This window comes from Vulpes vulpes, chromosome 6 (assembly GCF_048418805.1).
Source record: "Vulpes vulpes isolate BD-2025 chromosome 6, VulVul3, whole genome shotgun sequence".
Classification (NCBI taxonomy): Eukaryota; Metazoa; Chordata; class Mammalia; order Carnivora; family Canidae; genus Vulpes; species Vulpes vulpes.
The window spans coordinates 120,053,921-120,080,608 of NC_132785.1; the positions used below are offsets into that span (position 1 = coordinate 120,053,921).

Consider the following 26,688-nt stretch of genomic DNA (forward strand, 5'->3'; position numbering starts at 1 on the left):
CCCCCCACTGAAAATTCTGTCCTCATTTACCCTTAATTCCTTCCTCCGTATTTCCACGGAACTGTGTCTCTCTCTTCTGGAGTATGTATTTGTCAGGGTTTTAATCCCCCATGCCACCAGGATGGAAACTTTTTAAGGGGCAAGGAACATCTGGGGCACCTGGATGGTACAGCTGGTTATGTTCCAATTCTTTGGTTCAGGTAATGATCTCAGGGTCCTGGAATCGAGCTCTGCTTGGAGGCCACACCCAGTGTGTTGTCAGCTTGAGATCCTCTCTCTCTCTCTCTTTCTCTGCCCTCCCCCCACCCCCCACTCATGCTGCCTCTCCCTAAAATAAATAGATTTTTTTTTTAAGGGCAAGGAACATCTAATTAACACCTCAGAACCCATCACAGATCCTGCCATATGTGTTTTAATAAATATACTGAATTGAAAGAAAGTCTTACTGTGCCGGGGTGAAATAAGACAATCGGCCCTTATTCGCAGATTCCACATTTGCAAATTCTCCTACTTGCTAGCATATATTTGTAACCCAGAAACAATACTCACAGGACTTTCACGGTCACTTGTGGACATGTGCAGAGCAGTGAGACGTTTCAGTCATCCAGCACACATGTTCCCAGCTCAGTCGAACAAAGCAACGCTCTGCCTTCTTGTTGTGGCTCTGATACTGTAAGCAAGTGTCCTTTTCGTGGTCTATTTAGTGCCATGTTTTTCACATATTTTTGCTTTTTACTGGTCATTTCCCTGTTTAAAAGAGCACTCAGGCATAGTGCTGAAGTGCTTTCTAGTGCTCCTAAGTGCAAGGCTGTGATTGCCTTATGGAGAAAATATGTGTGCTAGGTAAACCTCCAGCAGGCACCAGCACCAAAAGGTGCTTTTGCCAGGGGTTCAATGTTAATGATCGACAATATATATATTAAATAAAAGGTCTCTAAACAGACACACACATAAAACGAGGTCGTGTATCGATCAGGTGAATGAAAATGGGGTGACCAGAGGCTCTCAGGAACCTAACCCTGTCTTTCCCCTAGAAGCAATGGTTCAGTATTCACTAACTTAGGATTCGCAGAGACTTTATAGAACATAACCTCTGCAAATAATGAGAATCAACCATACTCCATTTTGCCATCTTCTGAGAAGAAGAATTATGGAAACAGAATGGTTTGATGAGGCGGAGATGAGTCTCATCAAGCCTTAACCTCTCTTTTCATGCTTTATGGATTACTCATCAACACCAGGATTTGTGCTGAAGACGTCTTGCAGAAAAAGCTGCTGATTAGCTGTAAATCGTATCCCCCGAGAGCCAGTAGCCTGCCTGGGTGGGGGCATCATGGGGCACTGTGCCCTATCCTCTCACAGCTAGCGGGCTGGGGAATAAGGCAGAGAAACAAGGGAAGGATGAAGCTTTACCATATGTCTTAATGTGGTTTCCCCCAGGAGCTGATCCTAAGATAAGGACTTTAGTATAGTAGTTGTTTGGGAGGTGAAGAAAGCACTGGTGAGGGGCGGGGGGGCAGGGGAGGAAAAGAGGAGATCGGAAAGCAGCCAAGAAAACCAATAAAAGGTGTAATATCAAGGTAGCTTTCACTGTAGGGAGAATAGAATTTTTCCCATTGGAGAAACTAAGACCTCATGCAAAACACAATCCTGAGTTATTCCTACCCAAGGCTGAAGGAACTGGGGTATTTATATACCATCTCCCAGCAGTCATGGGTTGAGGGATCCTCTTGGGGTGTGCTAATTTCCCTGCACTTTCTGCCTTCCACAGAAGCAGAAAAAGAGGCAATGTCAAGAAAACGGGAGAAGACGCAAGAAATGGCAGTCAGAAGTCAGCTGGTTTGCACTGAAAGGGTGAGAGTACAAGCATTAGGATGGTCCCTGGCACATCTGCTCCACCGTACAGGGCTGACACCGAAAGTCTCACATAAACCGAAACCAGGAATGGGCCACTTCCCTGAGAAATCTACAAAACAGTCATGTAACCATTATCTAAGTCCTGGGATCTTCGTGTACTTTCAGCAAATGAACTAATACATAGACCAATTCCCACTAGTTTTAAGTCAAAATAAGGTTTAATGATGTTTCTAAAGGAACCTGGAGGCAGTACATAAGGTTATTTTCCTTCTTTGGCAGAAGCAAGATGAAAACCTGATTTGCATTTTTAATGATCAAATGGGGCCTTTTCCCTAAAATAGCACATGAGAGAACAGCAGGACAGAGCAATTTTTGGAAAATCTGGAGAATCTAGCACTTCTTAGGATGTGCTGACTCACCATCACTAACAAGGTAGGTCCCTGATGAACATACAATGTAGACACACATCCCTGCCCAAGAGCCAGCTGGTGCTGTGCCTTCCCTTCCACAGGCACCTATACCCACCATCTCGAACACTGTCACAGCAACTGAGGCATGTACACTACAACTCATATCTCAGGAAAAGTCCTGCGGCTGGGAGAGGGGAGCCAGCTCACACCTCGTAGTGGACAACTACAATCTACTATTAAAGATAAGGCATTTCTTCTATCACATCAAGTGAGTGGATTTCCAGGCTTTGAACACGAAAAGTGTACTTCTCTTTTCATCTTGATTTCTATGGCTTACACAGTTCATGCCACAACCATTGAAAAATGGACAAAAGAACTAGACTCCATCAAGATAAAAAGTTTTGTGCAGCAAAGGAACCAGTCAACAAAACTAAAAGGCAGCCTACAGAACAGGAGAAGATATTTGCAATTGAAGTATCAGATAAAGGGCTAGTAGCCAAGTTCTATAAAGAACTTATCAAACTCAACACCCAAAAAACAAATAATCCAGTCAAGAAATGGGCAGAAGACATGAACAGACATTTCTCCAAAGAAAACATACAAATGGCCAACAGACATGAAAAAAATGCTCAACATCACTCAGCATCAGGGAAATACAAATCAAAACCACAATGAGATACTATCTCATACTGGTCAGAATGGCTAAAATTAACAAGACAGGAAACAACAAACGTTAGAGAGGATGTGGAGAAGGGGGAACCCTCTTACACTGTTGGCAGGAATGCAAGCTGGTCCAGCCACTCTGGAAAACAGTGTGGGGATTCCTCAAAAAGTTAAAAATAGAGAGCTACCCTACAAGCCAGCAATTGCACTACTGGGTATTTATCCAAAGGATACAAATACAGTGATTCTAAGGGGGCCCTGCGCCCCAGTGTTTATAGCAGCAATGTCCACAATAGCCAAACTATAGAAAGAGCCCAGATGTCCATCAACAGATGATGTATAAAGATGTGATACACACACACAAACATGCACACACACACATACACATGCACACACGCAAACACACACATACACACAATGGAACATTATTCAGCCATTAAAAAGAATGAAAACTTGCCATTTGCAACAACATAGATGGAACTAGTGGGTATTATGCTAAGCTAAATAAGCCAGTCAGAGAAAGACAAGCACCATATGATCTCACTCAAACGTGGAATGTAAGAAACAAAACAGATGAACACAGGGGGAAGAAAGGGAAAATAAAATAAGATTAAAATAGAGAGGCAAACCATAAAAGGTGCTGAACTCTAGGAAACAAACTGAAGGTTCCTAGAGGGGAGGTGGGTGGGGAGAAGGGATAATCAGGTGATGGGCATTAAGGAGGGCACTTGATATCATGAGCACTGGGTGTTACATGCAACTGATGAATCACTAAATTCTACACCAGAAACTAATAGTACAGTATATGTTAACTAAATTGAATGTAAATTTAAAATCTTAAAAAAAGAACTAGACTCACCAACATAATTCACAAAAGCCACCTGTGGGTAAGCAGCCACTGCAATCAGATTCTCCTCCAGGAGGCAGATGGAGAATATCGGTGTCCGGTGAGCAGGGATTCCCTCAACCAGGAAGGAAGAGGGGCCAGGTCTAAGGGCCAGGTAACCCACACCTAGTGAGACACTTTCCTCTACCTGGATGTGGCGCTCAGCATGATGCAAAGGCCCAGTCACAAGCCAGCAAATGGCCCTGGCACCCACACAGACTGGGGTGCAAGCCCCAGCTCAAGCACTTTAAAGCAGGGTGGCCATGAGTAGTTCCATACACCATCTCAGCTTTGGTTTCCTCATCCTCAAGTGAAGCTGACACTACCTTGTCTCAGGAGATCACCCATTTCTTCCTTCAGCAGCAGATATGGATGCTACAGGATGAGTGAACCTTGGAAACATGATGCTAAGTGAAAGAAGCCAGTCACAAAAAGCCACATGTTATAAGATTCCATTTATATATGTAACATCCAAAATAGACATATCCATGGAGACAGAAGGAGATTGTGGTTGCCTAGGACTGGGAGAGAATGGGGGGAATAGGGAGTGACGGCTAATGGGTATGGGGTTTCTTCTTGGAGTCATGAAATCTTCCAAAAAATCAGACAGTGGTAATGGTAGCAAGGCTCTGTTAATAAAGTAAAAGACAACAACAACAATGAAACAAAACAAAAAAACTACACTGAACTGTACATTCTAGATGGGTAAATTTTGTTATGTAAATGGTATCTCCATAAAGCTGTTATCTTAAAAAAAAAAAAAAAACAGAAAACAACTAGATCTGGAGCCCTCACTATGTGCAGATTCTTTAGAAGCCAGAAACACCCAGGTCATCAGGCTTAAGCACTGGGATATTAACTGGAAGAAGAAGCAAAGTGGCTCAGGCTGCTCAGTACCACGGTCATCATCCGGTACGGATCTCCTGTGTGCCAGGCTCTGTGTCCTGTCCTTCGTGCCTACTGTCTCATTTAAGTCCCACCACCCCTGGGGCATGGGTCTCATCAGCACCTCAGCCAGCAGCTTGGCAGGGGCAAGCTGGAGGGCTGGAGGGCAAACGTGGGCTTTTTTTTTAAAGATTTAATTTATTTATTCATGAGAGACACGCAGAGAGAGAGAGACAGAAAGAGAGAGAGAAAGAGAAAGAGAGAGAGAGAGAGAGAGAGAGGCAGAGGGAGAAGCAGGCTCCATTCCATGCAGGGAGCCTGACATGGGACTCGATCCCAGGTCTCCAGGACCACACCCTGGGCTGAAGGCAGCGCTAAACCGCTGAGCCACCCGGGCTGCCCCAAATGTGGGCTCTTACACAGCTTCTCATCACACAGCCCTCACCTCCAGCAGCAGCAGCAGTGAGCGCCCTCAGTACCCTCATCAGCACTCAGTAACATGGGGCAGGGGCCCCTCGATCACCAGCACCGGTTTAAAATAGAATAGAAACTTCTGGTAGCTGCTGGCAGGATGGCTCGTACAGGTCTCCCCCAGCTACTCAGCTGAGAATCCTGGCACGGCAAGCGTGGCCTCGCCACAACCCCGCCTTTAAGCCCAAGTGAGACTCCTGCAGCGCCCCGGGGTTCACAGTGGACACCCAGCCAGGCCAACGGGCCGCTGCCTCTTAAGCTTCCATGACCCAGGCCAGCGTCCTTGACTGTTGGCCTCAGTCCGGCCCAGCATCCCAGATGTAGCAGAGACTGCCAGGCTCAGAACCAGCACAAGCTCCAATTTCCCCCTATTCAGAAGATCCATAAATTTAGACACTTTGGAAATCATGTATAGCAAGAAGTTCCCATCTGCCAGAGAGAGAGAACAAGAAAGAGAGGGTGCTCAAGAGGGTGCTAACATTTCGACCTCTTGAGATTCCTCGGAGATAACTCACACGTCACCATCAAGGCGGGGGGAAAAGGGGGACTCCCACTCTCCTCACTTTCTAGTGATACGTGCACAGCCCACACTGTCCTAGTGAACAAAGACTCTTAATGGACATTCAGGGGCACCTGGATGGCTGTCAAGAGTCATTTGGGTGTCTGGCTCTTGATTTCAGTGCGAGTCTAATATTGGGGTCTTGGGATCCGGCCCAGTGTCGGGCTCTGCGCTCAGGGGGAGCCTGCTTACGATTCTCCCTCTCTCTCTCTCTCTCTCTCTTTCTCTCTCTGCCCCTCTCCCCTCTCCCTCTCTTTGTCTCTCTAAAATAAAATAAATAAATCTTAAAAAAAAAAAAAAAAGTTCAGCACAAATTAGGCAGCTCTGAGACCTTCAATGAAATCACTGAGTTCTTCCTTCAGGACGTTGCTTCCTTCAGCAGGATCAATATTCATTCCCTACGAAATTATCAAACTAAATATTTTTTGCAAAGCAGTGTAACACCAGAATGGCCTCATTTCCATCCTATCCTAAGATTGCTTAAACGCCTTTATGTGTCAAACGTGTATCTGAAAAAGATTTCTACAATGCAGGGGAAGTTGACCTGAGTGTCTACAAGACAGGCTGACAGGTCGGGCCCGGTGCTATGTTTCGGGAGGGCAGGGATTTTGTATCACTGGCCCCTGCACCCCCAGGCCTGGAATAGCACTGAGTACAAAGAAGTCATGCAATAAATATTCACTGAATAAATGATTGGATGTCTTCCCCAGGGGGCTGAATATACACTCACACCCATACTATTATAATATTTAGTTTGGAATCTCAGAACTAATATGCCATAAGCTCTACAGAGCTCTAGCTCTGCATTAATTCTTCCCCAAAGGAAGGGAAAGGGTTTCAAAACAGGCCCCAGCACCTCTTGGCATTCCCTTAAGAGGCAATGTTGAACAATGGAGGTTAGCAGATAAGGATGCAAAGATGTAGGGGCACCTGCGGGGCTCAGCGGTTAAGCATCTCCCTTCGGCTCAGTGTGTGATCCCAGGGTCCTGGGATCGAGTGCTGCATCGGAGCCTGCATTCTCCCTCTGACTGTGTCTCTGCCTCTCTCTGTGTCTCTCATGAACAAAAAAATAAAATCTTAAAAAAAAAAAAAAAAAGGATGCGAAGATGTGCTTTGCCCTTCTTTGCTGTCTGGTCAAAGGCAAGTCACTTGGCCTCTCTAGACCCCAGCGTTTTCCTTTATGTGTCACCAAAGTCCCTTCCAATCTCTGAAGTGAGTTTCACGTGAACTGGTTAACATTAACACAAGGGAAAGTTTGCCTTCAGCGTCCTCATCCTATCCTATCCTCTCTGCACCTTCATCACTCTCCCCCAGCCTCCCGCCCCCCACCCCCATCACACAGCCTTTGGTTCCAGGGTCCTCCAGGCACTTCCCAGTGGCTCCTTCCCAAGGCCTGACCTCCTTGCTCCTGATTCTTCCCTTCCCCAATTTAAACCAACCTCCATCAATGGGTTTGGGTCCTGTGTCCCATTCCTTCTTGGGGACCCAGCTGTCACTTAGAAACTTGATTAACTGGGCTGCCCTGATGTGTAATTGAGAGTTCGTATGTTACCCAAAGAAATACATTTGCATTTTAATAAGATGTGTTCTGGAAATGATTTTTTATTTTGTTTTTATAGATTTTATTTACTTATTCATCATGAGAGACACAGAGAGAGAGGCAGAGACACAGGCAGAGGGAGAAGCAGGCTCCCTGTGGGGAGCCCGATGCAGGACTCGATCCCGGGACGCCAGGATCACATCCTGAGCTGAAGGCAGACACTCAACCACTGAGCCCCCCAAGTGCCCCTGGAGATGATATTTAAATCCACATTTCTATCAGTGCATTTATCGTGGCATATCACGATACTTGATTATGCACCTGGCTCAGCAGCTGGACTCTGACTTTTCTGGATATAAAGCCTCAGGTCTTTTTCCCCTTTCTGTGTCTGGTCCCTGGCCCTGTTTCTCTGGGCGCTCACTCAATAAATGTTTATGGATAAGCATGCAGATGAGCGAAAGGCTGCTGATGGAGAGTTAACAGATAGATTTCAGGCGATCTGATGGTCACGGGAAGGATTGATATAGGTCAGCAGTACACAAGGACTTAGCGGGCTTCTCAAATCCCACCCCCCCGTGGCTGTCGGCTCCGCCTGTCTTTAGAACTGAGTCTGAATGCAGACATTATTGCCTGACAGCAGGCATTCATGCTCCTATAGAAGCTGTGTTCTCACCCTGCCAGAAAAAGGGACCTGCAAATCATAGCGTCTCATTAATTCAGGCTTTTGGGAAGCCTTCTGAGCTGAAGCCACAGAGACACAGGGGTTCCCATTATAGTCAAAGGAGAAATACCCCAATGTCACAATGCATCTCAACACTCCAGACACAGTGACAGTGAGGATAGAGGGGATGCTGGCAATTTTTCTCAGGCCCATTATGCTGGATTCATAGACAAATGCTTCTGAAAGGCGTCTGAAACACAAAATACAGGCATTCCATAGTTTTTGGTTTATTGATTCTTTGACTTCAGATATGTAAATTATGACAGATTCAAGGGCCATGTCACAAAGCCAGGGAAAAGATTATTTTAATTAACAGAAATTGAAAATGCAGTGGCCGTCATTTTACGATACACCTCCCACTTGCAGCCAGAAGTTTAGAATTGGTTATCATAAAACAAAGATACCAAGGGAAGCTTTTTTTCCTGCCTAGAAGTTTTTTTAAAAATCCCTACAATTCTGGAGCCCCTGGGTGGCTCAGTGGTTGAGCGTCTGCCTTCAGCTCAGGGTGTGATCCCAAGGCCCTGGAATCAAGTTCCACATCGGGCTCCCCACAGGAAGCCTGCTTCTCCCTCTGCCTGTGTGTCTGCCTCTGTGTGTGTGTGTGTCTCATGAATAAATAAATAAAGTCTTTCTTTAAAAAAATCTGTATGATTCTTAAAAGGAGATGCAAAGTCCCCCAGGTGAGTCCCCCAGACCATGCCTGGGACATAGTAAGCATCCGCCATAAAGACTTGCTGAATCAATCATTCAATGTATGAGTGACTGAAATTATCTTTAAAATGCAAACCTGATTGTGTCATCCTCCCACTTCAAGCCATTCAGCGCCTTCTCCTCATTCTAGGAAAGCACAAAGTCTTTCATAGAACCCACTATACCCTGCACAACATGGCCAGCACCCACACCTTCTCATGCCTCCATACCTACCTCCCTATCCAGCCAGCACCAGTGGGTCTCCTGAGACCAGTACTCTCCTTACTGTGCCTCACTGGCTTTCTCTCTTCTTTTATAACAAACCCAAACACTCCCAAGATCTAAACCACCCTAACTGCAGGAGCGTTATCTGAAACAAGAGTGCCAGGAGCCACCATCCTTACACACAGTTACAATCACATCTATGTATAATCACAGTATGTGTACTAGATGACTTATGATCAGTCTTTCACAGTAAAAGTGGAAATGCTGAGGAAATGATGTGCATGTGGCTTAGTCTGGATCATAATGAATCAGCTGTAGGTCCAGGAAATGAAAATGGGGCTTCAGAAAATACAAGAATCAGAAGATAAAATCACTCTAAAAGTCTTTCTCTTGGCAGGGGTAAGTGGAGGCGGGAGGTAAGGGTCATTCCTAGATGAAGGAATAGAGGGGAAAATCACAGGACCAGAAGGTGAGTACAATGGCATATCGGTACCCTGAGAAATTCTCAGCCTGTGGTTACTATGGTTACAGACGCCTGTGAGTCGGCTCCAGAATGTGATGAGGGGGAGGGGGCCACTCTCTCTGTCCTAGGGCCTCTTTTTCATTTTGTGCGGGAAGTGACACATTCAACAAAGCCCACGGTGGCACTCAAAAGAAACTGTATTCACTCTCCTCTGCCCAGGGCACAGAAGCTCTAAAACTTTCCTCGGCATGTAAAACTGCCTCAGGAAGGAGCCAGGCATGCAGTGTTTGGAAACGTGAGAACCTCTAAGGCATCAAATACATCCTGCTTCCTGGAAATGAAAGTTCTCTCTTTAAGAATGTGCAGGAAAAAAAAAAAGAAAAAAGAATGTGCAGGAAAAGCAACGAGGTAGTCAAAAAAAGTTCACTCAAAATACGACAGGGAGTGCTAATAACCCTCTACCGGTGGCTTTTTCCATGTGCTGGCTGGGCCCACTGCCCCCCAGCACACTCTCCCTGCCATGCTAGCTACATTCTGACTTCTGTTTCAGCCACACCACTCCGACACAAGGTCTGCTGCAGAAACACACCCAACATCCATTCCCTGATATTTCTGCTGCTCAGCCTGAAGGATGGATGTCCTGCTCTTTTGGCTTTATCCAAGGAGGCTGGGTTTTCAGGCACTGAATCTGTAAAGGAAGGGGATTGTCATAGAAGTGGAATCTGGAAAAGAAGCAGGCCCATGAGTTGTCACACAGCCTCTGGTTTCAGAAGAAATAGGGTTTATCATGCGGGTCATTTCCTGGTGAATGTTCTACAGATGCACATGTAGCATGATGCCCACACAAGACAGGCTCGATACATGCTTTTTGTACTTGAATAATCTGCTAGGACTAGTAGATAAACTAGGATCTATTACAAGACCATCTATTCATATTTTATATAAATCATCATCATACTGTCTTTCTAAAACACCATTTTGAGTAGTGGGGAGTAACAGGACTAAATGGAGTTCAGCGGATCACTGTTCTGTGGTAAGTGAGAAATGCAGAGTTAAACAAGACCAACCAGGTTTCTGTACTACAGGATTATCAGAGGAGTTGTACAGGTAGACATGAGAGCTCTGGCATTAAGAGAAAGACCTAGTTCAAGCCAGAGAACTATAATGTAACTCTGTGCACTCAAGCTCTGTAGGACTAAGTCCCCTCATTCAGAAAATGGATAATAATTTCATCTGGGTTTTTTTTTTTGGACCATAAAGAGGATTTTATGAGATAATGGCTATAAAGCACTTAGCAGAATACCTGGAACTCAGTATATATCCAATGAATAAGAAGGGGAAATGCTTATGGTAATTTTAAAATATGTCCTCAAATTCTGTAGCGCTCCTCCCTTCCAAAGTGAGCTTAATCACCCCAAGTATAAACTGAATTTAGTCACTCACATCTAATGAAAAGACTGTGGTTGTAGTAACAGTATGTGATTTCTGAGATTGGGTCGTAAGAGGCATCACCAGTTCTACCTTGTTCTCTCTCAAATGGCTTGGTCTGGAGGAAGCCAGCCACCATGTTGGGAGGACGTTCAAACAGCCTATATAGATGGTCACATTGGCAGGAAATGTGGCCTCTCCCTCAACAACTGACAGCGATCTGCAAGTCACATAAGCACATCATCTCAGAAGTTGATCCTCCAGCCCCAATCAAGCCATCGGATGACAGCAGCCCCAGCTGACATCCGACCACAACCACTGAATGACTCCTGAACCAGACCACCCAGCTAAGCTATTCCCAAATTCCTGATCCACAGAAACTATGAGATAATATTTGTCATTGGTTTAAGCCACCAAATGTTAAAGTTTTTGTTACACAGCAATATCCACTCTCCGGGAAAGAATGAGAGAGCACACATCATTCTGTAAACCAACCATGAAACCATTTTTTCTCAGAGCATCTAGTGAGATTAATCTGTATCTTATGGAACACACTTTGGGAAATGCTGATCTAGAACTTAACAGTTTATAAAACTCATTCACATTTAATAACTTATTTAATCATCTCAGCAACTGTGAAACAGGTGCTGACTGCAATCTTTATTTTACCCAGGAGAAAACTTAGGCTCAAAGAGGTTAAATGACTTGCCCAATTTATTGTCTACTAATAACATTGGTAGAACAAGAACTCAGACTCAAGTATTATGACTCCAAACTATATTTTTTTTTCTCTACTCTTTTCTCTGGTTTGACCCAAACAACCTAGGTTTCTTAAACCTGGGATAAGAATACTGACAATCTAAGAGAGTCCCAGGAAGGGGGACTGTGCAATAGGCTGCCCTCCCAGACAATCTGGAAAATGAAACATGTTTCTCAAGTGGCTGGAGCTGGAGTCTTCCCTAACTTCACAGATCAGGGACCCCTTAAACCGTGATAAGAACATAATGCAGGTAACACTCATGGAGCCTTTGCAGTGCTCCAAGATGTTTTGAAAGTTGGCATATATTACTTTATTTTTTTAAGATTTTACTTATGAGAGTCACAGAGAGAGAGAGAGAGGCAGAGATATAGGCAGAGGGAGAAGCAGGCTCCGTGCAGGGAGCCTGATGTGGGACTTGATCCCAGGACTCCAGGATCACACCCTGGGCAAAAGGCAGGCACTCAACCATTGAACCACCCACGCATCCCTATATTACTTTATTTAATTCACATAATGAATCAAGGAAGTACAGGTTGGGGCACCTAGGTGGTGCAGTTGATTAAGTGGCCGGCTCTTGATTTCAGCTCAGGTCATGATCTCAGGGTCCTGGGATCAAGCCCCATGGTCAGGCTCTATGCTCAACTGGGAGTCTGCTTGATGATTTTTTCTCTCTCTCCCTCCCCTTCTGCCCCTCTCATCCTGCTCGTACTCTCTCTCTCTCAGATAAATACATAAATATCTTTAAAAAAAAAAAAAGGAGGGCAGCTCCTGTTGGTGCAGCAGTTTAGTGCCGCCTGAAGCCTGGGGTGTGATCCTGGAGGCCTGGGATTGAGTCCCATGTCGGGCTCCCTGCATGGAGCCTGCTTCTCCCTCTGCCTGTGTCTCTGCCTCTGTGTGTGTGTGTGTGTGTGTGTGTGTGTGTCTCTATGAATAAATAAATAAAAATCTTTAAAATAAATAAATAAAAATTTTAAAAATTTTTAAAAAGGATGTATGGGGTATCATCATCTCCACTTTACAGATGAGACTAAGTCATGGAGAAATGAAGCTACTTGCCAAAATCAACCACTAGTAAGTGATACAGTTCAAATTACAACCCAGGATATCTAAGAATATCAAGGCATGAAGGTAACTGAGCCATCACCATCTCAACTCTCTCCTTTCCCATAAGAGTAGTAGAGCCAGCCCTAGAATCCAGATCCTTCCACCTTAAGATCACTGTTAGAGACAAGAGCATCTAACCAGAAGATAAGTTAAATGAATATAATATTCATTTACTTCTACCAAGTTTTAAGGTTGTATATGGGGAACCGGATCTACCATAACTACTTCCCATATGGCCTCACATTCCAACATGAAAAATGAATGCCTTTGGCCTAAAGTGGCATTCACAACCAGTAGAATCTGGTTGCTGACTCAGGTTGGTTCATGGTTAAAATGAATAACATTAGATTACCTCAAATTTGCAGACAGAAAATATAAGTCAATGGATAGAATCCTTGCATCTCTAAGCTTTTTCTCCCATCAGTTTTTCTTAAACATTTGAATACTGGTTTCTTATCTCATATGATAAAAGTGAGTAAATGTTAAGTTGTCAAATATCACACCTGATACCAAACATCTCTATTCAGACTGTCAAGTTCATACTACATTAAATTTGATAAGTTATGCTATTTGTCTTTATCCTGCTAAAATATTTTATATTTGGGGACCTACATGTATGCTTACACATAAGAAACTCATTTCCGGGCAGCCCAGGTGGCTCAGCGGTTTAGTGCCACCTTCAGCCCAGGCCGTGATCCTGGAGACCCAGGATGGAGTCCCACGTCAGGCTCCCCGCATGGAGCCTTCTTCTCCCTCTGCCTGTATCTCTGCCTCTCTCTCTCTCTCTCTCTGTGTGTGTCTCTCTTAAATAAATAAATAAAATCTTTAAAAAAGAAAAAGAAAAAATAAACCCATTTCCTGGTATTAAATTGTTTTAGAGACACAAACAGAGGTGCACCTAGGTGACTCAGTCAGTTGAGCAGCTGACTCTTGATTTCAGTTCAGGTCATGATCTCAAGGTCCAAAGATCATGCATTGGGATCCATACTGGGTGTGGAACTTGCTTAAGATTCTCTCTCCCCCTCTTCCTCTGCCCCTCCCTCTATTTGCTCTCTCCCTCTCTCTAAAATATACAAAGAAATTTTTTAAAAAAGGGGGGTGGGGGGATACCCCATTCTGCAAAGGTCACCATGACTTCCAGATTCCTAACACTTGAGTAAATCTGCACTCTCTTTGAGCATCTCTTCTTAAACTGAAACTACCACCACCCCTACATTGGGTAGCTGAACAACAACAACAAAAAATTAGGATCCTTTGCACAAGAGATAGTGATTGAAATGAGAAGTCTGTAGGAAGGCGGGCGGGGCAGGGGAAGATGAAGGAAGGAAGGAACAAGGAATGAGAGAAGTAAAGTTCCCTGTGATGATGTGATTTATGTACCGCAGCAGTGAACTCTCCAAACCCTAAGTTTCGACACCATTATACTCTGCTTCAAAGTCCCCTCCATGGCAGGGGGAAGTCATGGGACCAAAATTAGTGGTAGTATAGGAAATGGAATCCCCTGAAATTCTGCCTACCTACCTACCCCTCCACTCCACTTCTTATGCCCATCTCTCCCACCTCCCTGGCTCTGAGAATGGAGGAGAAAGAGAACATAATTCCCCTCATGACCACTAGCTCCCCCTTGCCAAGGGTTCTGGCACTCGTCACTGCCACCACCCCAATCCTAAACAGAGGATTCAAATGTCAGGTCTCATTTTTCAATTCATAGCACTCAGTCCCAAACACTTAGGAAGGGAGGGGGGGAAATCTCAAACTGTCTGCAAACCACAAATAAATGTTCTCGAAATTAAGTAGGAGGTTTTTGTTTCTCCATTCTGGGTAACACGCATGAGCCTGACCTAGATAAACAGTAAAGTCCCCACCAAGAATTTCCCCAGGACCAGAACCCAAAAGTGTATGGCCCCGCAGCGTGCCTGGGTGGCTCAGTAGGTTACGTGTCTGCCTTCTGCTCGAGTCTTGATCCTAGAGTCCTGGGATTGAGCCTCACACCAGGCTCTCTGCTCAGTGAGGAGCCTGCTTCTCCATCTCCCTCTGCCTGCCTCTCCCCCTGCTTGTGATCTCTCTTCCTCTTTCTCTGTCAAATAAATAAAATCTTTTAAAAAAATTTTTGTTTAAAAAGTGGTTGGCCCTGCTGACCACCATGAAAACACCTGCCCGACATGGTGCTGGTGCCACATTTAGGTAGATTCCATAACCAAAGCCATTTGTCTGCATCATCTTGGAAGTGCCCTTTAGAACAGAATCCGAGTAGAGCAGAAGATTCTCCCTTTAATTCACCTCCTGGCTGCGGTCAAGGAAGCTATCCAAACGGAAAGCTCCTAATTGGCTATCAGTAAATGGCTTTATTCTGTTTCATTAAACTCTTCTAGTTCTCTATGGACTAAAAGTGAAAAAAGCCTCCACTGTCTCCATAACCTTTTTCTTGCCAACAGTGGGTTCCTAGTTCTGTGTCTATAGTACATAACCCTTCATACCACGTCTCTGTTGTTGGCAGAAGTGTCCCAATTTCCTGCAAAGTGCACACTGTATTTTTTGAATGTGCCTTGATTTATGATGCTAATATAGAGCCTGTTAGGGACTGAATTGTGTCCCCTACAAAATTCATATGTTGAAACCTTCACTGCCAGCATGGCTGTATTGAATATAGAGCCCTAAGGGGGTAATTAAGGTTAAATGAGGTTATGAGGATGGGACTCTAATTCAATAGCACTGGTGCCCTCATAAGAAGGGGAAGCCACCAGTGTTCTCTCTTCCCACTGTGAGGGTGCAGCAAGAAGGTGGCCATCTGGAACCCAAGGGAAGAGCTCTCATCAGACATTGACCCCACCTTCACCTTGATCTTGGACTTCTAGTCTCTACATCCTTGAGAAAATAAATTTCCCTTGTATAAGCCTCCCAGTCTATGGTATTTTTTTATGATAGCTTGAGTCAACTAATACAGAGTCAAAGCACAGATGTTTTGGAAATGGGGCAAAAGAGCAAAATCAACCTGCAGCATCTTTTTTTTTTAAGATTTTATTTATTTATTTATTCATGAGAGACACAGAGAGAGAGGCAGAGACATAGGCAGAGGGAGAAGCAGGCTCCCTGTGGGGAGCCCAATGCAAGACTAGATCCCAGGACCCCAGGATCATCCCCAAGCCAAAAGCAGAGGCTCAGTCACTGGGCCACCCAGGCGTCCCCTCAATCTGCCCCCATCTTAATCCTACCCAGCAATCGCTGGGATTGGCAAGAGGCTGGTGAACTTCCCTCAGACACTGCTGGAAAAGAACCCTGAACCAAATCTTGGCCCAGACGATCTTTGGAACGATCTTTCCTTTTTACTTTCTAGGATAATTGTGGTGATTTTGGCACATGATTAATCCCATTTGGAATGCTGATCTCCTGAAAGTTGGATATTAAATCAAAAATAGATGATCTTCTTTCCAGAAAATCTAAGCTGTACAAATGTGTGTTTGGAAACACATTAATAAAGACAGCGCTCACACGACCTTGCACATTGTGAGCACGGCTCACATTCACAACACACAGACATCTCTCTTTAGCCAGGAGAGCGAAAGTGAAATCCAAGGGTCTTCAACTGAACTCCTGAGTTAAAGTGTCAGTCAGTGGATGACCTGCTAAAAACAGCCATCCATGAAGGTCCCACCGATCGACTGAAAGCCTTTTTCCTCTACATCTCTCAGAGAAACTTCTGAATCCACTTTTGGATAAGAGGCAAGGAGAGCGTGCAGGATAAACAAAGCCCCTGGAAGGGTGGAAAGTGAGAGGGAAATTATCCTGGACAGAAGCATCGAAAGGACTGAATTGCTCCCCACCCCCCCCACCCCCGTTGTCTGCAGCCCTTGAGCCTCCGAATCACTCACTTCCTCTCTCTATTCCCATCAGTAAACCGAACGTTCCAATACCAACAAAAATAGGGCTGTTTAAAGATCAAATGAGATAATTTGTAAAAAGCGTTCTGTAAACTGGAAGGTGCTATACATGTACAATGTAGGTCTCTCTGGAATATTTTGCATTAAATTATGCACTGAAAATGCAGCTTAAAAAAAAATCCAGGAGTTCCTGGGTGGCTCAGCAGTTGAGCATCTGCCTTCAGCTTAGGGTGTGATCCCACGGTTGTATGATCAAGTCCCACATCAGGCTCCCTACAGAGAGCCTCCTTCTCACTCTGCCTGTGTCTCTGCCTCTCTCTGTGTGTCTCTCATGAATAAATAAAATATTTTTTTAATAAAATCTTTTTTAAAAAACAGCTCCAACTCTGAAGCTTTGCCTCTTTCTTAAGTGAATTTAAATACTTACAAAGAGCTATGTGTCAATGGCCAATATGTGCCAAACTACTAACTGGACACCTACCATATCTTTGTCAGGCTAAAGCACCTCCCTGCCCCAGGACCCACTTCACCCACCCCTCTCAGCCTTTTTTACTCCTGGTGAAAGGGAGAATAGAAACAAAAGCCTGTTGGAGACTTGAGAGAGATGGGAGCTTGCAAGAAGTGGGAATATCCACGTCCTTTCCAATACCCCATTATTTAGAGATTTCCTTCCTTTCTCCTTTGTTATACTTCACCATTTGTAGTGTGGAGGAGTGCTGGAATTTCCTTCACACATGAAGACTTAGAGATCCTCACCATTCCAACCCCTCACCCATCCATCCATTCAGCAAAAGTCACTGAATGCCTACCATGTGCCAGGCGCTCCCTGGAGCACTGGGTACGTAAGAGTCAATGAGACAGGAAAGGCTCCTGTTCATGAAGTTCACACACCAGTGAGGGAGGCTGGCATCACATGAGACACACGAATAAGATGTTTTCAGATGACGACAAGTGCCAGGAAGACAACTGAGCAGGTGACATGATAGAAAGTGACAGTGCTGGGTAACAAGAGGAGAGGTCTTCAGATAGGACGAGGAAGCCCTTGCTAAAAAGGTGACATGTGAGCTGAGATCCAAAGGCAGAAAGGAGCCAGTCACATGACACGCATCACAAGCAGTGGAAAGCACAAGTGCAAGTCCCTGAGACAGGAGCAAGTTTGATCTATTCAAAGAACAAAAGGAAGACAAGTAGCCCGAAGGTCAAACCAAGAAAGAGGGTTGGAGAGATAGGGTCAAAGAGGCCATGTCACTGGGAAGAAGGTGAAACGTTAAATGGGCAGCCCCTAGTCACACAGCTAATTATTGCTATGGCTCACTCTAGAAACTAATTCTTTCGCCTCCAAATCCAGAGTTTTCGATACCACATTGATCTGCTTGCCTTGACGTGTGGGAATATTGCTTGCTGATCTTAATGATTTTTCAAAGCTCTCAGGAAGGGCACCCGGGTGGCTCATTTCATTGAACATCTGACTCTTGATTTTGGCCTGGGTACTGATCTTGGCATCAGGGGACCAAGCCCCGTGTTGGGCTCCATGCTCAGTACGGAGTCTGCTTGTCCCTCTCCCTCTCCTCCTCCTCCTCCTTCACTCTCTCTTTTTCTCAAAAAATAAATTAATTAATTAAAAAACATGTAAAATCTTTAAAAGCCCTTAAGATATCTAAAAACAGCAAGCCAATCCCAATTTTCAGCAAAAAAAAAAATCATGGACAAGTGATCCCAGTGATTCAAAAGGCACATAAGTTCATCTATGAAAGCCAAGACATAGCCAGTCTCCTTCTCTGTAGGTCCTACAGAAGCAGTAACTCTACTTGTTGCCAGCCCAGCATTACAAATATGGAAAAAGGCCACAGCTCAGCAGAGAATAATCATTTTACAGTTAGGTCTTATTTTTGCACCTAAACCCCTTGACAGTGCTTTGCTTAATTCACGCAAGTGCAATCAAAACCAATCTGCTCTCAATCCACCTTCATTCTGTGCCACTAAATTGTCAGGTAATGGGGATGTAAGCAAAACATCCTAATTGCAACTTCCTTCTACAATGTGTGAGCACCTCCACCTGAAGGTTCAAATCTGTTACTACTCCAGTCCCTAGAACCGTCAGTCCCCTTTCCTACTATCATGCTAGGCTCCCTTTCCTCTCTGCCCTGCTAACCATACTCGGTCTGTATAAACCCAAAGCTCCAAAGAACAGACCTAAAGTCTGTCCAGTGGCCAGTGACTGGGCCACCCGAGGGACGGGCGGAGATGCTATTTGGCCAGATGGGCTAATGGAGAAAGGAATGGGTGGGAAAGACATTCTTCCTTCCTCTCCTTCTCCTCTTTCAATTTCCCTTCCTCCATTCCCACCCTCCCATCCCTCCCCAACCCCTCTTTATTCTTTTCTCTCTCTTTGCAACAAGTTTCCCCAGTCCCTGAGCTCTGGGAGCCTCACCAAACAAGAGTCAGAGATCTCAATAACTTAAGAGACAGACTTAAGAGATAGACTCAAAGAATATATAAGCACTCCTGTTCTAGTCCAACACTCCTCCCCTCCATCTGCTAGCTGTGTCACCTTGCACAAGTTACTCAACCTCTTTGTTCTTTCGTTCCCTCACCTGTAAAATCAGGACAGCACCTTTCTCCTAAGATTAAGTAAAGAATATTAAATAATGTATTCTTCTAGTCAAAGTGCAATGAATTAGTTAACAATAAGTCGTTTGCTTTTTAATGTGTGTAAAGCACTTTACAGAGTTCTATACAGGTGTGAGATACTCCTCCCTCACGCCCTACTCTCCTCCTGCCTCCACTCCCGGGTCTAGGAAAGACTGCCACGGCCCCCACCTACAAACAAGAACAGTTGTGCATGAAGTCAGAGCATCTCACCGGGAGGTAGCTTAGTGGTATCCTGACGGCAATCAGGTGGGGGGGGGTCAGCACGTACACCACTGGATAAGCATCATGAAAATAAGTGGATGAAATAATGTGCCTAAAACACCTGGCATGCAATGATTTCTCATTAAATGTTGGTCCTTCCACGGGAATCTTTTCATTTTTAGCACCATCAGTTATGACTGGAGACACTACTTGTGTACTTCTCCACTGTGTCAGGCTGTAAAATGTTGGATTCATCTGTGTTTATCCCTGTGATATAAATATACACAATGATGATCATACAGAAATGTATTCTCAAAGCCAAGGCATGCCTCACAGCCCTCCCTCCCGACCAGAGTCCCTCGAAGATCCCAATGTGAATCCCCACAGCCACCGCCCTGGTCTACATACGTCACCATGGTGTCTGGTCCCTCACATCCACAAGAGCTACAACAGCACTTGTTTTGAAACTGAGTTCAGGTCAGGTCACTCCTCAGCTTGAACCTTTTGGTGGCTTAAGCTAAAGACAACACTCCTGCCCCCACCTGCACAACCCTGCCCTACCTGCAACAACAGGAGGCTTTGGGGGTCTGACCCTCCGGATGCACCAGCCACACCTGCTCCCTTACTCCCATTCTAGCCAGGGAAACTGCCTTTCAGGTCCTCAAACGCACATGTTCCTTCTGTCTCAGGCCCTTTGCACTTGCTGTTCCCTTTTCTGCATCAGTTCACCTCCTCAGTAGCTGCATCATCGCTATATATCCTCCAGGTCTTGATACAAGTGTCTGACTACCTTCCCTGACGACCCACCTTCACTGATCCTTGTCAATCTCTAATATCACTTTCATAAAACCCTGATGCTCCCTTTTGGGAAATGTACATAAACATGTAATTATGCACTCTTCCGTGCATTGACTGATTTAGGTCTGCTTCCCTCACTATAAACTCCAAGAAGTGGACCCCGCGCCTGAAAAAATAAATAAATAAATAAATAAATAAATAAATAAATAAATAAATAAATAACAAACTCCAAGAAGGCTTTGTCTATACTATTCTGACTCTATCTCCAGAGATAGCATTTGGTAAGTAGTAGGTATTCAATAAATATGTTTTTATAAGGATCAAATAAAAAATAAAGTAAAATAAGATAAAATACTAAGGCACACTTTCCAGAGATGAACAGACAAAACTGGATTGGGTTTGGGCTGTAGTAAAGTGTAACAACACGCATCTTCACTCACGCTATAATAGGCAGTTTATAAGACATTTACTCAACAAATAAGTGGGTTTCATCTTTTCTGGTCTGGAGAAAAGGATAAATGCACTCGTAAAACACACACACACACACACACACACATTAAGGATACATCAAACAAATTTCAACCCAATACCACACAGCGGTGTTGCCTAGACCGACCCAGCTTAGGAGGAGCTGAGGGCAAGGATAAAGCGCATTCTTGTCAAAACTGGACACTTGGTTTCAACTTGTTCAGCTCCTGTACCAGTCACTCAGGAGGGACCTTAACATCTGTACGCTAATTACGGAGACGGTGGTGGAGCTCGGCTCCAACAAATCCGCCTCAGCCGCTCTCTCTCTTGCGCCAAGGGGACACTGTCCAACATTGATAAGAGCTTGCGAACCACAGCACGGCTCAGGCGGACACGCTGCGCGCCCCCTCCCCAGCCCCTGCCGGCCCCACCCTTCTTGCAAGCCCCTCCCTCCCCCCCACTTCTACTCCGATCTGAGCCAAACTAGCTGCCTGCTTTGGTAATAAGACTGAGGGAAGACTCCCAAGGCCCCGTGGGCTCCATTATCCCACATGCCCTCCAAGAAGGGCCCCCTCCAGGGACCGTGGCTGCAGATCCGAGCTCTCCACCTGCTGCCAGGAAACCTTCCCCACTGAGGACACCCTGGGCAGGCGGCGCAGCTCCAGGTCCAGGGGGAGGCACCCCACCCATCTGCCAGAGAGACAAAGATCACCAGAAACAAAGGACACACACACGCACACGCACACACACACACACACACATACACACACGCACACACTCGCACGCATGAAGTCAAAAGCAAATAGCGACACTTGGTGTGATTTCAAGCCAAACAGCCGGCTTGGTGTATCCTTAAATAGGTTTTGAAACAACCCAGGAGGGACAATGATTATGTGGTAATGACAGGCACTATCTGGGTTAGGAACCCACGCTGCCTCCGCCCTCCTCCCACCCGCGCTGCGGTTCCCGGGCGCATTTTCCAGCCTCAGGACACACGCCGCCGGGAGCCAGAGCGCTGCCTTCCACTCACGGAGGCGCGCGCACGCAGGGGATGGAGGCAGGGCGAGGGCCGCCAAAAGTAGCAGATACCAACCTTTAGGATCCCAGTTCACCTGTTTTCTTGGAGTCTCGATTGGAAATTTCATTGCTCCGTTGCCCAGAGGGGGAGGAAATAGAAAGAGTCAAAATGATAATAAAGTCCTCGAGCTTTACACGCCTCGGTCCAGCAGTCCAACAAAACAATTTCCAAGGATGGGGGAGCCTTGGACCGGCTCGCGGAGGCACCCCGGAGGAAGATAAGTGGGGAGGACTGGCTAAGGGGGGACTGGAGCCGGCTCAGGGGTCGGCGCCGGCGGGGGCTGGGCAGCTGCGGCCCCCTCCCCGGGTGCAGGGAAAAGTAAGACTGGCGAGGGGGGGATGCAGAGCGGAGCTCGGGAGGGTCACGGAGCCAAGCTGCTCCCCGGACGCGGCGGCGGCGGGGGTGGGGGGCCGAGCAGCCGGAGGGCCGGCGCCAGGGAGAACCCGCTGCAGTGTCACCCCAGCCCCGAAGGCGAGCGCGCACACTCTCCCGCACACACTCGCCCGGGCGCGCGCTCCGGCGGGCACGTCCGCCGCGCTCGGCCGCGCACAGCGCACACGCCCCACCCCGGCCCGGCTCCTCGGCCCCGGGCGACGCCCCCCACTCCCCACCCCCCGAAAGCCATTGGACGTCGGGGTGGCGCGGCACCCGGGGAGCGCGCGGGGCGCGGGGCCACGGCGGGAGAGCGCGCGGGGCGCGGGGGCGCGGGGCCCGGAGGCGCGCGGGGCGCGGGGCGCGGGGCGGCGGACTGGCCCGCGGGGGGCGGCGGGGGGCGGGGCGCGGCGGCCGGAAGCCGGGGCGGGGAGCCGGGGCGGGGAGCCGGAGCCGGAGCCAGGCGCCGCGCTACTTACTGGCTCGCCGGCCCGCGGGCGTGGAGGCGCGCGTGGAGGCGGCCGCGGCGCGCTCGGCGGAGTTGCAGCCGGAGACACGCTTGGCTGCCTGGAGGGCGCTGCGGGAGGCGCAGGAAGGGCCGCCGCGGCCCGCCGCAGACCCCGGCTCGGAGGTGCCCGCTGGTCGCCGCGCCCACCCTGGGCGCACACGCGCACCCCCTTCTTGCCTCACTTCATGTCCCCACCCCGGCCCCCTCCCGTGCCCGGTTCTGCCGCCCGCGCCCCGAACCCGCGTCCCCAGCGCACTCGGAGGAGGCCGGTGCCAGCCATGAGCCTTTGTTCTGGGACCGCTCGGCGTCGGCTCCCCAGGCGCAGCCCCCAGGCGCAGCCCGGTCCCTGCCCCGGCTCCCCGGCTCCCCGCCGCGCGGTGGCGGAGGCCGCTGCACAGAGACGCCGCGGCCCCACAGGGAAGTGGAGTTGCCAAGACCCAGCGGCCCCGGGGGCCCAGCAGGCGCCAGTGCGAAGGGACCCCACACCTGTTCCCGGGGAGACGCCGGACCTGGCGCATTTCCCCTACCCCCACCGAGGCCTCGATCTCCAGAAGAGCCAGGTGGTGCTGAGATGCTCTTGAATGGGCCCCTCGAAGTACTGATATGAATGATGCTTACAAATGACTCGGGCTCCTAGCAACGGAGACTTGCACATAGTAGATGTTCAAGAAAGACTTGCTGAAGGAAGGCATAAGCTGCATGAGGCAGTGTTGGACAGAAAGTAGTTTAAATTACTGTCCAGTCACTGTCCACTCGACGGACTTCTTGGACCCCGTCTAAGTGCCATTGCTGTGCCAGGTGCTGCCGATAGGGCAAAGAACCACACAGATATAGACCTTGCTTTCATGAGTCTTATGTCTAGCGCCCAGGAGGTCCGGCTAGATTTGTCATTGCCTTACTTAGGAAGGAGGAAGTGACTATCTGGCTCATCACCAAGCCTGCCCTCTGTGGTCCTAACGCCCTACACTGGCAGTTGTTCTCTGGATGCATGCCAATCTAGGGCACCTTGAGGCTTCTGGGAGCCCTGTTACAGCAGCATCTTTCTCATCATCCTCCCCCCATTGTCACATCCAGGTTTCTGAGTCCCAGGGCAAGACCCACAGAGGTCCACTGTCATCTGTGGAAAGGGTTGGTAAGTGCTTTGTCACTGACCCTACAGACTGATGGGACTAGAACCCTGAGTTCTCTGCAGACCCCATTCAGGCACACCTGGTACCAATCTGATGGCACTACTTGGACTCCTCGGCCCTTTGGGGAGACACAGGTTCCCGAGGCACTTGACCGCCACCCTCCCTGGGACTCCATTTCCACACTTTGTTTCCCTCTACTAGATGGCTGAGAGGATGGATGACACATGGAAATGAGACAAACAAGGAATTGCTGCTTCTCTGGCCATGTCCCCAGAGACACTAATAGGTGTGCAAATTTCTGCCCCAAAATCCAAAGGGAACTGCTCCTAAAGCTCCTGAGATAGGCTTCAAAGCTTCACTCTGCCCTCTCCTCAACACTCTGCCCCCACTCACAGGCAGGAGGGTTCCAGCCCAGTCACTGCAATGCAATGTTTTTACCTGCATCTGAGTCAGAGAGAAGTGCCCCCTGAGAAAGACAGCCTCTCTCCCGAAGCCTCCGGGGATAGGAGAGCAAGACTGACATGTATCAAATGGCCCCTCACAGCCTCATCCTTCTCTCCATTTATCTTCCCCGTGTCATGCTGAAGAGGCTGTAAGTGGCCTCATTTTACAGATGGAAAGATCAAGGCTCAGACAGGTAAAGGAACACACCCAAGGTCACAACACAGAGAGTCAAACCCAAGGGAGCTCATCTGGTCCCTGAACCGATTAACGTGACCCTGAAGCTGTCAGATGGGTTCTTTTGGGTCATAAAGATGTATATACTATATTAGCCAGGACACCAGCCCTTCCTGCTTTGCAAAATAAATTGGACTACCCTGGTGCCCTGAGGCCTCCACCAGGGAATTAGTTCACTACCAAAGGCAAATTCCCATGGCAAGAAATGTAGCCTTAGGGTGCATCATTCAGTCAATCAACAAACATGTATCAAGCAGGTCTTGTGAGACAGGAGAGGAGGTTTTCCTCAGAAGTTATATTGGGCCCTATTGAGAACCTTTCCCCAGAAAAGCATCAGCAGGATGGTTATTTGTGGGCTTAGGGAGGCTGAGGATGGACCTACCAGGGTGAGGAAGGAGGATCAGGGGTCCGGAGCGCCTGATATAGGTAGTTTAGGACTTGCCCTAGTCACAGGCCCTTAGGATCTCTCTGCTAAATCATTCGCCCCATCCCCCACCCCCACCCCCACCCCCACCCCCTGGGGCTCTCTCTTTCCCCCACTTCCTTACTCCCTGCCCAGTGTCCGGACAGCACAAGTGGGGTTGGGAGCCACCAGAAATTAAGTAAGTGAGTAATCCCAGCCCCCCGTCCCCTGATGTGCCTGAAATCAAGTCCAACTCCTAAACTGCGTATGTGGAATGCACTGCGGGGTTTGGGGGTGCGGGGGGAGAGGTGTCAAGGGAGGGTCACCCCCGCACCCCAACCACCCCAAGAAAAACAGCGTGGCACCTTAGCCCTTTGTGTGGCCTCGTCAATGCCTCCCCTTCGTTATTACGCACTCGAGCCCACTTACCCCAAGGAGGAGGAACGAAGCGGCCCGCGTCGAGAAACCGCATCCAAGCACCGAGCCGCGCCGAGCGGTTCCCGGTGCGTCTGTGCCGCCGCAACTTCCATGGCTATCGCCGCGGGCGGGTCAGTCCGGGGGAGAGGGGGCGCCCCGGGCTCCTGCGGCAGGACAACAAAGCGTCGAGGCGCCCAGTCCGCCCGCACCGGCCGAGCCCCGCCGGCAGCCCCGGGCGCGCTCGGGCGCAGAGGGCGCAGAGGGCGCGGGGCCTGGGCGGGCCAGCGCTGCGGCGGGGGCGCGGGTCTCTGCGCAGCTCGGAACCCGCCCGGGCGGCCGCAGCTTAGCGATCGCCGGGTGGCCCCGCGCGGGAGGGCTCGGGGAAGCCGGCGAGCCCCAGGCTCCTCCCGGGAGGAAGTTTGCGGCGAGTTGGCGGCTCCCCAGCGCCCTCCCCGCGCCGCAGTCCGGGATGAGCGCGAGGCGAGGGGGGCCCCGGCGCGGGGAGCGGGTCTCTCCAGGGGCGCGCGGGGCGGGGGCGGGGGCGGGGGCGGAGGGCGCTGGCACCGAACCGCTCAGCCCGCGGAGAGGTGAGCGCGGAGTCGGGCGGAGGCCGGGGAGGTCCTGGACGGAGGGTAGCGGGGAGTGATGAAGCAGCTTGGGGAGCCCTGCTTAGAGCTGGTTGGGCAAACAGAAGCGGGAGGACGGAGCAGGGGGAGCCTCAACTCTGAATTCGCGGATACCAGAATGAATTCATTAACCTGCTTTGAATGTTTCCCTTTGCTTTCATCATTTCTCCCTAAAGCCAGAAGAAATCCCCACCTTCTGAGATGTTCTCCAATTATGCAACCCCGCCCCCCGCCCCCCCAGCGCAGGACACCTCCGGGTCCTTTTCTTCCAAAGATCTGCAAAGAGGTTTCCGTGTCCTTTTGTGCAGATATCACACACACACACACACACACACACACACACACACACACCCCTTACGCGCCTACTCTGTGGCAGGACCGACAAGCTTATGCATTCAAGTTAACTTAAAATTTCTCCTCCCCAGAAATGTTTTCCCCAGTGAAGTTCCCACTTTGTTCTCAGCATTTAATCACTCCTCCATTTGGCTTCATGTCCCAACCAGCATCTGCAAAACACACCCTTAAGTATATGTTGCTCTAATCTCGGGTTCTGCTTTGGGCTTGGAAAAGCTGGAGACACATCAGTAGCTAAAGGGCAGAGGGTGTTCTAGGTCTTACTGCTCAATAGCAAACTCTGTGAACTGAACCCTGAAGATTTATTTTGGTGACTCAAATCTCTGCGGATGAATGAAGACCACGTATTATGAACTCCAAAGAAGTTGTACTTAAAGCGTCATCAGGCTGATGAGGGTGCTTCCTTTTTTTTTTTTTTTTTTTTTAAATTAATTTTTATTGGTGTTCAATTTACCAACATACA

General features: G+C 48.2%; 1 protein-coding gene across 5 annotated transcripts in view; it reads right to left on the minus strand.

Moving 5' to 3' along the window:
• Nucleotides 1-25,776, minus strand: part of KCNK10 (potassium two pore domain channel subfamily K member 10) — a 133,152-nt gene extending 107,376 nt beyond the window's left edge. For 2 of the 5 annotated variants that reach the window (XM_026012511.2, XM_072762188.1), the window contains exon 1: nt 25,258-25,776. In XM_026012511.2, the coding sequence (XP_025868296.1) occupies nt 25,258-25,300 (43 nt within the window). In that variant the 5' untranslated portion in view covers nt 25,301-25,776. Of the gene's footprint in view, nt 1-21,752; nt 22,320-25,257 lie in introns of those variants that run through there. The other 3 variants (XM_072762189.1, XM_026012510.2, XM_072762187.1) reach the window with 3 other exon arrangements.
• Between the last annotated feature and the right edge of the window lie 912 nt (nt 25,777-26,688).